At 42.7% G+C, this 12,489-nt stretch overlaps 1 protein-coding gene across 1 annotated transcript in view; it reads right to left on the minus strand.

The window, feature by feature from the left end:
• FBXW8 (F-box and WD repeat domain containing 8) overlaps window positions 1-12,489 on the minus strand; it is a 120,811-nt gene that overhangs the window by 95,474 nt on the left and 12,848 nt on the right. Inside the window, exon 2 of the mRNA XM_041728897.1 lies at window positions 7,861-7,965. Within this exon, the coding sequence (XP_041584831.1) occupies window positions 7,861-7,965 (105 nt within the window). The remainder of the gene's footprint in view (window positions 1-7,860; window positions 7,966-12,489) is intronic.

Here is a 12,489-nt window from a genome sequence, read left to right on the forward strand (position 1 = left end):
CTTACACATCACGATCTGAAGTTTGTATAACAGGGTTATGGGATGAAAAATGGAGGACAAAAAGTTGATGTCTCAGTGCATCATTCCCACTGCTAACCCCTAGATCACAGGTTTATTCTGTGGAAAGGAATATTCAGGATAAAGTTTAAACCCTGGATAACAAACAATAATCTCTTTGAGGGATTTATAAAAGCTAGAGGTGAGAATTACTTCCAAAAAGGGATCAGGACTGTACCTACAATTAGGTATTAAACACAGAAAGGTGCCAACAATTTCTTTGGCAAACTGTAAAGGGAGGGTGCCTTTTCTCTACCCTTCTTTTAAAGGAGCACAAAAATGACAGGCTCTAAGAATGTCTTTTAATCCTGGGGGGGAAAAAAACAAGTAAGACCTATACAAACTTACACAATTTTAAAGATTCTCACCAAAAGGAAAGCTAACAGTTTTGATTTCTTACATTTTATTAAATCTAGCAAGTTTACAAGCCTGAATTTTCCAAAGGCCTAATGGTCTTTCTTCAATACACAAGGACTAGAATGGCCCTGCCCAGTAAAAGCCCCACTGAGTGAGCCTCAGCTGCGAGAATTTGCTAATAAAAGTGTCTCCAGCATTTTGCTTTATAGCACCACTGTGAATTGCAGCATTAAAAAAAAAAGAAGAAGAAGAAGAAGAAAAAAACAGCCTTTGGCTCAAAAACTAGCTTTATTAACTCTGCCTGGATTAGGGTTACCAATGAGGCCCACAACAGGGGGAAACACATCATTGTTCTAGTCACATGTTCACAAATCAAGTCTATTTGGAAAGAACATACCATGTACAGACAGTTCCACATACACCGATTATCTCAATTTCCTTATTGCCTCTCTCCCCATTCACTCTTGAACCCACTCACTTTCGCCCCCCCCCCGACTGTGCCATGGATTCTGGTCAACATTACCAGTGACCTTCAAGTTGCTAACCCCAACGGTCATTTCTCAGTCCTTTTTGACAAACAGTGACACTCAGCACCTCTGATCCCTTTATCCTCCTTGAAAAGGTTATCCCTTGGTTCCAGGGGACTAGGTTTTTGGGTTTCTTCCCACATCACAGGGAATGCATCTTCTCTAACTCATCTTGGCCTCTAACCACTGTGATGTGATGGGGCCCAATCCCTAAAACCCCTCCATATATATTCCCTTCCCTAATGACCTTGTCCAGTTGCCTGGCTTTAAATACCAATGATGTGGGGCATCTGTGTAACTCAGCTAGTTAAGTGTCCAGTTCTCTGCTCTTGATTTCAGCTCAGGTCATGAGGTTAAGCCCTATGTCAAGCTCTGCATGCTCAGAGAGGAGTCTACTTGAAATTCTCTCTCCCTCTATTCCTCCATCTCCCTTACCTCAGAAATAAATCTTTAAAAATACATACATACTGATGATATGCTCCCAGCTCCCAAATTCATCTCTAGCCTCACATCCCACTACGGATCTTCCCCCAAAACTTTCTCATCTCACCTTCTCTCTCTTGTCAGTAACAACTATCCCGTCCACCCAGTCGTTCAGGCCCAATACTCCCGAATCACTGCTCCATGTGGACCAACATAGGTATTATGTCTTTCTCTGCCTACACCCAGTCCATCAGCAGTCCCGACTCCACCCACCTCTAGGTCAATGCACTCCAAGCCACCATCTCCTCTCATTTGGGTTAGTTCAGTAGCTTTCTCCTGGTCTCCCAGCTGCATCCTTGTCCCCCTCTGGTCCAGTCCCCACATGACAGCCAAAATGATCCCTCTCAAAAGGGAAGTCAGACCTTGTCACTTCTCTGCTCAAAACACTTGAATGGTTTCCCACCTCTTTCAGAAGGGAAGTTCAAGATTTTTTAATGGACTTAAGTGCCTTTTCACATTTTAACTATTTCTTTTTCCTTTTGTCCTCATCTGCTCATTATACCCTTGCCAGTATTGGCTTCCTACTGATGTTCTAACAAATTACCAGAAACTTAGTGGCTAAAAACAATACACATTTATTCTCTAATGGTTCCAGAGACCAAAAATCTAAAATCAAAGTAGAGGTGGCAGGGCTGCACTCCTTCTAGAGGCTTTGGGGGAAAAAATCTGTTTCTTCCTCTTTTCCAGCTTCTAGAGGCCACCTTATATTCCTCGGCTTTGCGGCCCCTTCCTCCATGTTCAAAGTCAGCAATACAGCACCTTATCTTTGACCTCCAGTACCTCCCTCTCGTAAAGAGCTCTGTAATGACACTGAGCCCACCTGGATCATGCAAGAGACCCATCACATCTCAAGATCCTGAACTTCCTCGTATCTGCAAAGGTCCATAGTCATAGGTTCTGAGGATTAGGATATCTGGGGGAAGGAGCATTATTCCGCCTATTATATCCTAGGCACTCTGACTTTGCTGCTGTTTCTTAAGCAGAGCAGGTGCGCTCCACCTCTAGGCCTTTGCCAAAAACCTGCACAGCTTCTTTCTTTGCTCTTTCAGGTCTTTGCCTCAAGGTTACCCTTTCTGTGAAGTCTTCCCTGGCCACTTCACCTCTGGGGGTTTATGTTTTCTTCATAGCACTTTCTACCATCTGGAGCATACTCTACTTAACTAGGTGCTTCCTGCATAGAAAGTAAGCTCTGAGAGGTGAGTTCTATGTTCTGTTCTCTGCTGTACTGCCTAGAGTAGTGTATGACACATAGTAGGCCCTGAAAGTAACTGAAGGGAATGAAAAAGTCCAACTTTTAAAAATTCAACACTTAAAAAGAGCTGCATTGCTTTTACTTTCACTGGTTGGCTTCTTCCATGTACTGCCCTCAAGAGGCTCAGACTTTCTTATTAAATTCTATCTCTTGATTTCTGGTTTGTTTTGCTTTCTTCTTGTAAACTTTTTAATTATAAACAACTTCAAACACACAAACACTGAAGTGAGCAGTGTGAAGAACCTCACGTCCCCAGGACTCTGTTCAAATAATTACCAATGCTCCACCATTCTTCTTTCACCTAGCTGCCCATCTTTCCTCCCAGCATGGTTGCTTTCCTGACACCCCATGGTTTTTAAGGTTTTTAAAAAAGATTATTTATTTGAGAGAGAGAGAAAGGGAGAGAGCACATGTGTGCAAGAGCAGTAGGGGCAGAGAGAGAGAGAGAGAGAATCTCAAGCAGACTCCCCACCAAGTGCAGAGCCCAGTGCAGGGCTCTGTTTCATAATCCTGAGATCACGACCTGAGCCGAAACCAAGAGTTGGATGCTTAATCGACTGTTCCCCCAGGCACGACCGCCCCCACCTGTGACCGCCTGTTAAAGGGGGCAGCATTACAACATAGCAAATTAAAAGGAAATCCCTAAGAGCACCTGGGTCCCAGGCAGGCACATGTCTCCCTTGGAGGCAGTCAGGTGGCAAAGGCAAAAGTGAAGAACTAAAGGAACACTGTGAGCAGTTACAGATTTTCAGAGTTATGTCTGCTATGAAAAAAAAAAAATCAATCCAGCAGTACTTGGCTGGGGATTCCCAACTTTAAAGACTTTGTGAGAATCTTCAGCTATAGAAAACCTCAGATTTTAGTTGCTCCTATTTGGATATCTGGGAAGTTCATAAGATCACATTTTCCTTAAAATCTGAAATACCAGGGGTGCCTGGCTGGTTCAGCGGGTAGAGTGTGCAATTTGATCTCAGGGTTGTGAGTTCGTACTCCACATTGGATCTACAGCCTACTTAACAACTTGAAATATTGGGGCGCCTGGGTGGCTCAGTCAGTTAAGCCTCTGACTCTTGACATCAGCGCAGGTATTGAGCTCAGGGTTGTGAAACAAAACAAAACAAAACAAAAACAAAAAAATCTTAAAATAATGGAATATAATTTAGTGGGGTTTACTTCCAGATTTATTTATATTGGTAACACCTATTTCTTGCTTGCCAATTTTACTAATACATCATAAGTTCTTAACCTTCATCTCTACCCACTTTTTCTTTATTGCTTCCCTTCTGCACAATTTCCTACTTTTTATTTGAAAAATGTGACATTGTTGGGACATCTGGATGGCTCAGTGAGTTAAGCATCTGCCTTGGGCTCAGGTCATGACCCCATGTCTGGCTCCCTGCTCAGTGGGGAGCCTGCTTCTCCCTCTCCCTCTGTCATTCCCCTTGCCTGTGCTCTAGCTCTCAAAATCCTTTAAGAATAATTTTTTTTAAAAAAAGTGACATTGTTACCTATGCAGCTAGATTTCTAAAATTATACTTCAGGAAATACACAATAAATAAAATAACAATTTTAAAACTTTTTAAAAGACAAAATTGGGCAGCCCCGGTGGCGCAGCGGTTTGGCACCGCCTGCAGCCTGGGGTGTAATCCTGGAGACCCAGGATCGAGTCCCACATCAGGCTCCCTGTGTGAAGCCTGCTTCTCCCTCTGTCTGTGTCTCTGCCCCTCTCTCTGTCTATGAATAAATAAATAAAATCTTAAAAAAAAAAAAAGACAAAATTATAGAGATAAGAACAGATTGGTGGTTGCAAGGGGCCAGGGATGGGGAGGGGGCAGAGGTGGCTGGGCCTTAAGAGATAGTACAAAAGATTCTTTGATACATGTTGTGTACCTTTACTGTGTGGTCACACAAATACATACCTATAATAAAACTAGGTAGAACTAAATATACTCACAAATAAGTGTATGTAAAACTGATGAAATCTGAGTAAGCTCTGTGGACTGTACTAATGTCAGTGTCCTGGCTTTGATTTTACTTCTGTAGGTATGCAAGATATTGCCAATGAAGGAAACTAAGGGAAAAGAACACAGGACCTCTTCATACTATCTTTTGCAACCACTCGTGAATTTATAATATTTTAGAAGTTTTAAAAATGAGTGTTAGTAAATCCTAAAACAATTACTTGTCAGAATTATGTCTATTTCATATAACAGATTTATTCTTCTCATAAAAAATTTGTAATTTTGAACTGAACAATTTTTTAATTGTTATCTATTTGAAAACATGATCTTTTAGAGTGCCAGGAATCCTGTGGGTGCACACATACACGAAACCATAAAATTATAAGTAGCAAAATGATAAAGCTGTTCAATGAATCATCCAATGCATAACTTTGCTTACTAAAAGCCACACTGTTTTCAAGACCTCTCAACCTGAAACACTCCCATAGGGACACTAAATCCCTTAAGAGACAACTATTGATAGCAAGGAGCTAGAGAGGTCAGCATCAGAAATACACAAGGATCACAAACTAATGTAGTAAGACTTTAGTTCTGAAAGCTTAAAGCCTACAAAGCAGAAAAATAGGGGACGCAGAAGGGAGACACAAAGTCAGAGCAAAATCACTTCTCCAGCATAGTTTGTGGCATAATTAAATCTCAAAAAGTTCCTCCCAATCCGGGTTCCTTACTGTTAGTCAGTTACCAATTTGGCATAAAGATCTAAGCAAACAGGTTTTCTCCAAGGGCACACATATAGTTCATGGTGCCAACTCCAGTATAACTGGCCCAATTTCACTAAAATCCCAAGGCGGCTTGATTAAAAGAGAAAAAGAGAGAGAGACAGACAGAGCAAGCCCCCTCTAAAATCAAATCATAAAGCAGCAGGATATTCCACTCAACAGAAGGACTTTTTCCTGGTTTCAAAAATAAAAACACAAGAAACAAATGAGAATGCTACTCTATTACTTTGTGGCTGTATTTTAATTCTTGAAAAAACAAAGCCAATTCTAAAAATTACCAGCCATCCATTGTCATCTTCATGCAAAGGCACTATTAAAAATAAATAAATCCTGGCTTCACAGACCAGAGCCACTTGGGGGTTCTGTTTAAGAATATTTTCTATGCTTATACGTGTGCTCTAAAAATTAGGTTGAAATGAAAAACAATAAACAAATCCAACTGGCCGAAAAGAGAAGAATTCTGGTGGACAATTGGACCACTGTGTTGCAAATTAAACTGTTCACACCTGCAGAATAATCTCACCAGCATAACCAATCTATCCTGAAACGTAGCCCCCTTGTACCAAAAGGGGGATCTCTTCTTCCACTAGATCCTATCTTTTACTGATAAACTCTTTGGATGAGAAAACCAGCAGCAGATGTGAAAGCCACATGGCCCTCTACAAAGCAGGAGAGCAAAAAGCAATGTTAAAAGAAATGTTCCTTAAACAGCAGCTCCCTATCAAGAATGAAGATTTTATCATCTAATGCTGACTTTGTGGAAAGCAGCTAGCTATCAGACCCTGTTCCAAGACTTCAGCTAACAGCATCAGGCTGAAATCCAGGAGTTGGACTCATTTAGCTACACCCTTGTTTTCGACTCTTGGGAACAGGGCCAAAGTGTAAAGTTAGAATAGAACAAATCCAATTTCCAAGGGAAAGAAGAAGACAATATAGGTACTCTTGCTTAATGCAGTTGATAGGCTCTGAGCACGGTTTACATTTCAGTACATTTTTACTTAGTAAATTTTAGCCCTGGAATAATTTCTTCCATCATTTCCTAAAGATTCCAGACTCTGCATCAAAAAATATTTGCCAACACCCCCATACTTAAAATTGCGGCAATCAAGAACACTGAAAGATTTTTCAAATTCATATATAGGTAGAAAGATTTGATTAAGCAAAACTGCTGCTTCATATGGTGTAAAACCAAAAACGTTTTAAATTGTCCTATATTGTGTGTGACTTCATTGAATTGCCAGAGGTAGCAAGCTCTAAAGTCTAAATTTAGCTACAGTATGCACTTCTCAAACTGCCTTTATGTTTTTAACTTCACTTCTTGGGGGTGGTTTGGATTTTTTTTTTTATTAAGTTTATTTTTTAAGTAATCTCTACACTCAACATGGGGCTCAAACTCACAACCCCGAGATCAAGAATTGCATGCTCCTGTGACTAGCCAGGCAGGCATCCCTGGATTTTTAGTATATAGTTCTGGTACCACTCCATTTGCCTGATCCCTTTAAGGATGTAGACAGCTGTGTAAAATGTAATCTAGAATCCAGGTGCAAAATGGCAGCCAGTAGACAAATTATTTCTTTAGGAGTTATAGACAACAAACACTCTAGTGTCTTCTGGGGAATACAGTTGTTCATGAGAGTCAAATGGTTAGCAATCATATATTCAACGTAGGAGAAATTGTACACTTCACCAATTATACTCTTCACCAAAAAGAAGTGAATAAGAGACCTAATTTAATGGCATAAACTCTTGCCTCTGCAAGTGTGGTCCAAGCCACACGGAAATTACCTGGTTAGAAATGCAGAATATCAGGCCCTACCCAGACCTCTGAGTCCGAATTTGCATTTTATCAAGATTTCCTGTGACTCGTGTACACAATAAAGTGTGGCCTGGATGGTATGTGCCACCATGCTGCCCCATGGGCATATGCCCTAGCACAAGCAGGAGACGGGGGACACAGATCTGCAATTCCCTCCGGGGGTGTCTGTTCTCACATGACTCGCACCTCACATTCTAGTGTTTTAAAGGATCATTTGGCCTACACGCCTAACACATGACTTCACTGTTTTGTCCCCAGGCTGACCCCTCAACTCCCCACCTAACAACTGGCTTGATTTAACCAACGGCTGGCATCCTTGCATTAATGGTAAGGATATTAACAGCTCAGGCTAGCTCTATAAAGGCCAAGCACAGAGTTGTCAGCCCACAGGTCAACCATAACTCAGACTGCAGGGAGAACAGAGCTCTTGAACAGATGGCCACAAAAAGATAAACACCAAGTGGTAATGTGGAACAAAATCCTTCCAGTTCAGAGAAAGGTGCTATCCACTTCACTCGTTCTTTAAAGTTTGCAATTCTGATAAGTCAATCTCTGTCACCCAAGAGCTGCCCATCCTCGCATTACAAGTGGAAGTAAATCTTGAACCATCAGCCCAATGACTGCTTACCTGTGCACACCTTCCAAGTTCTTTCCTGTCCAGATACTGAAATATGTTGATTGCCAGCTCATAAGGTAGCTGGATATCAAAGAAGGGCACGTCATCCATTTCATTCTGAGGAGAAAAAGAAAAGGGAAAGAAGTTTACAATTCGGAAGTATGAAAACACTCCTTTAATGGGCAAGAGATATTCTTGGTGGGAGTGAGGGAAGTGCTATTGTCCCAGGGGGAGCCTCGCATTCTCACTACTACTCCATGGAGCACTCACAGAACAGATTCCAAACCTGAGGACCCTTCTGGATTCTCACTGCCACAAGCCCACCCTTCTCACATTCCCTGCCTTCGGCCCAAGGGCATGATCCTGGAGTCCCGGGATTGAGTCCCACATCGGGCATCCTGAATGGAGCCTGCTTCTCCCTCTGCCTAGGTCTCTGCCTCTCTCTCTCACTCTGTGTGTGTGTCTCATGAGTAAATAAATAAATAAAATCTAGGAAAAAAAAAAAAAAGGAGAAGCAAGAGTGCCAGCTCACAATCTGGGGTATGCCACAGGAATCAGTGCAAAGGTTGTGGAAAGGCCTCTGAGCAAAGTTGAGTGGGGCAGCCAACAAAGTGAGCCTTGAAATCAGAGGGGCCACCAGTCCCCCAAGGACAACTCCTATTATACCCAACTTGGAGGGCAGTGAGCACCCACAGTCCGAGAAATGCTGACCTAGGTCACTAAAGTGTTTTCATCAGGGAATGAAGAGGACTATGAACGTGAGCAAGAAGTAAATAAACGAAATGGTGCTCTTGAATGAGGTGAGCACCACCTCCCCTTGGCCACTGGAGAAACATACGGTTTCCTAATGCACTCGGGGGCCTACGCTGGTTAACCTGAGTGAGCCAGTGCAAACAAAGCAGTTCTTCTTCGATGTCATTTATTAATGTGGAGAAATTAGAGCTCGCCTGCCTTTGGATAAGCAATTAGGGATGAGGTAACAGGCTTTATTTGAGAGATAAGGCTGTCATGACGATCCTGGTTGCACAAAGAAATAGGAGTGTGAAACAGAAAGAAAGCCAAGTGTGTCTATGTGCCCCTCTGGCTGTTCCAAAATCCACCTGCTAAAGCTCACTTTTGTATGTATTTCTGCAAAGCTAGGGACAGCAGGCTGTTTGTCTCAATGGAACTTACTTAATAAAATTTATTTCTAATAAGTTTTTGCTGACATTAGTGACTTACAGGTTGCAAGCAGATTATTAATTCACCACTCAAATATGACAGTCCTATACCTCAAGGCTGCAGTCTGAAAACTGAAAATAGTCCAGCATTTCCAAGGGAGTGGGAGCACTGATTTAGCCCCAACCAAGATCCAGGGTAAAGATTTTTCTGGAATCACGTTTCATTCATTTAGGAGTCTCAGAGCTAAAAGATAATGCAAGGCATAAGAAGGAAATGTATTCAACTTTGCAAAAACAGCACAAGGCTAAGTATGAGAGCCAAAAAGGATCTCTGGAGGGAAAAAGAGCAAGAGTTGACAGTTCTCTGTGGGCAAAGACAGTACAGAATGTTAAATCGGCAGAGAAATGTTGGCCATACGGGGGGGGGGGGGGGGGGGGGGTGCAGGGAAAAAAATCAGAAGAAAATCTGCAAGTGTAATCGAAGACAAAGGAGTCCCTGCCTAAAAAAATAATGGAAAGTCATTAGTCTAATGTCAGGCTAGGTCCCCTCTTACAACTAATCGGCTTCACTCACAGGGGGAAAAGAGGCAGCACTTTCTCACTTGGCCCAGATATAACCTGAGACTCCGTAACACAACCACACAACCGGGATGGTGGGGGTAAGAGAGGGGTTGCGGGGTGGGGGTGGGGGTCACACACCACCAGCTGAGGAAAGCCATACACAGGACCAGACTATCGTTTGTGACCTTGAACTTCCTTCTGCTTTTTCTTTTGCATTATTTGATTATGGTGAGGTGAAGAAGCTTACTTTACCTGCTTGGTAGAGAAACAAGAGAAAAATGTTCCTTATCCTCATACAAGCAGAATGAAGGCAAAGAAAAGCATGCCCTCATACAAAATGAACTCATATTTAGCTTTTCACTGTTAGAGACACCAGACATGCTTTCTCCAATCACTCCCTGCTTCAGGACTATCAACTGGTATGGGCACCTGGATGGCTCAGTAGTTGAACCCAGGTGGTAATCCTGGGGTCCTTATGGAGCCCCACATTGGGCTCCCCATGGGGAGCCTGCTTCTCCCTCTGCCTAGGTCTCTGCCTCTCTTTCTGTAACTCTAATGAATAAATAAATTTTAAAAATCTTTTTTATTTTTATTTTTTTTTAAATTTTTATTTATTTATGATAGTCACAGAGAGAGAGAGAGAGAGAGGCAGAGACACAGGCAGAGGGAGAAGCAGGCTCCATGCACCGGGAGCCCGATGTGGGATTCGATCCCGGGTCTCCAGGATCACGCCCTGGGCCAAAGGCAGGCGCCAAACCGCTGCGCCACCCAGGGATCCCTAAAAATCTTTTTTAAAAAAAGGACTATTAACTGGTTTCTGGACGTGACACTACTGCAACAAAGCAGGAGAATCACCTTTATTTTTATTATTCTGGTTCAGAAAAGTCACACTTGTGATGGCAGGAGCCTTCCTTCTTTTGCCCAATTCAGATGGCTAATACTCTCTTCTCATTCTGGAAAACAGTGCCTCTACTCTTGCAGAAACACAACCCTGGGATCCCTGGGTGGCGCAGCGGTTTAGCGCCTGCCTTTGGCCCAGGGCGCGGTCCTGGAGACCCGGGATCGAATCCCACGTCGGGCTCCCGGTGCATGGAGCCTGCTTCTCCCTCTGCCTGTGTCTCTGCCCCCCTCTCTCTCTCTCTCTCTCTGACTATCATAAATAAATAAAAAAAAATAAATAAAAAAAATAAAAAAAAAAAAAAAGAAACACAACCCTATCGCCATCCTCTTTAATTCCAACCACCAGACCTCTGGGATGGAGGTTCAGAACAAAGATTCAAACTGATAATCCTGGTTCTGCCTCCTGACTAGCCATGTGACCAGGCTAAATACATCTGTGTCTCTGATTCCTCATCTGTTAAAGAAAGAACATACCTACCTACTCACAGGGTAGTTAGAAGAATAAAATGAACTAATACATGGAAAGTGCATGGGGCAAGTACCACGGCAAAGCATGTAACTAAATACTGTTATAATATTTCCTAGAATGACACTTCAGCTCCCTTTTTCCCCCTTCAACAGAAATTTGATTAGGTCCACATTCCATGTAACTCTTCTTACCAGCTTGTTTACAGAGAAAGTTTTGTCTCCCCCTGTCACACCCTAAGCAGAGGATAGTTGGCGACAGTGGATGAAAAGTTACTCATGGGAGTGTCCACACAATAGGTCTTTTTTCCAGAGAACTTTTCAAAGAGAATCAGCAATTTTAAGAGGTTATACTGCAATAATAACTAAAGAAGGATTTACTCTAATGCACAGTGAAGGTAAAGGATGCAGCCTCCAGGGTGCAAATGACCAGTCAGGGTTGTTATAGCCCCCCATACCAACAAAGGATCTGAAATGCTGTGCTGTTCTCACTGTCCACATAACAGTGTGAGTGTTGAGAATTTGTAACCATGGGGGAGCCTGCTTCTCCCTCTGCCTAGGTCTCTGCCTCTCTTTCTGTAACTCTAATGCATAAATAAATTTTAAAAATCTTTTTTATTTTTATTTTTTTTTAAATTTTTATTTATTATGATAGTCACAGAGAGAGAGAGAGAGAGAGAGGCAGAGACACAGGCAGAGGGAGAAGCAGGCTCCATGCACCGGGGAGCCCGATGTGGGATTCGATCCCGGGTCTCCAGGATCACGCCCTGGGCCAAAGGCAGGCGCCAAACCGCTGCGCACCCAGGGATCCCTAAAAATCTTTTTTAAAAAAAGGACTATTAACTGGTTTCTGGACGTGACACTACTGCAACAAAGCAGGAGAATCACCTTTATTTTTATTATTCTGGTTCAGAAAAGTCACACTTGTGATGGCAGGAGCCTTCCTTCTTTTGCCCAATTCAGATGGCTAATACTCTCTTCTCATTCTGGAAAACAGTGCCTCTACTCTTGCAGAAACACAACCCTGGGATCCCTGGGTGGCGCAGCGGTTTAGCGCCTGCCTTTGGCCCAGGGCGCGGTCCTGGAGACCCGGGATCGAATCCCACGTCGGGCTCCCGGTGCATGGAGCCTGCTTCTCCCTCTGCCTGTGTCTCTGCCCCCCTCTCTCTCTCTCTCTCTCTGACTATCATAAATAAATAAAAAAAAAAAATAAAAAAAATAAAAAAAAAAAAAAGAAACACAACCCTATCGCCATCCTCTTTAATTCCAACCACCAGACCTCTGGGATGGAGGTTCAGAACAAAGATTCAAACTGATAATCCTGGTTCTGCCTCCTGACTAGCCATGTGACCAGGCTAAATACATCTGTGTCTCTGATTCCTCATCTGTTAAAGAAAGAACATACCTACCTACTCACAGGGTAGTTAGAAGAATAAAATGAACTAATACATGGAAAGTGCATGGGGCAAGTACCACGGCAAAGCATGTAACTAAATACTGTTATAATATTTCCTAGAATGACACTTCAGCTCCCTTTTTCCCCCTTCAACAGAAA

Source organism: Vulpes lagopus, chromosome 14, assembly GCF_018345385.1.
Source record: "Vulpes lagopus strain Blue_001 chromosome 14, ASM1834538v1, whole genome shotgun sequence".
Taxonomy (NCBI): Eukaryota; Metazoa; Chordata; class Mammalia; order Carnivora; family Canidae; genus Vulpes; species Vulpes lagopus.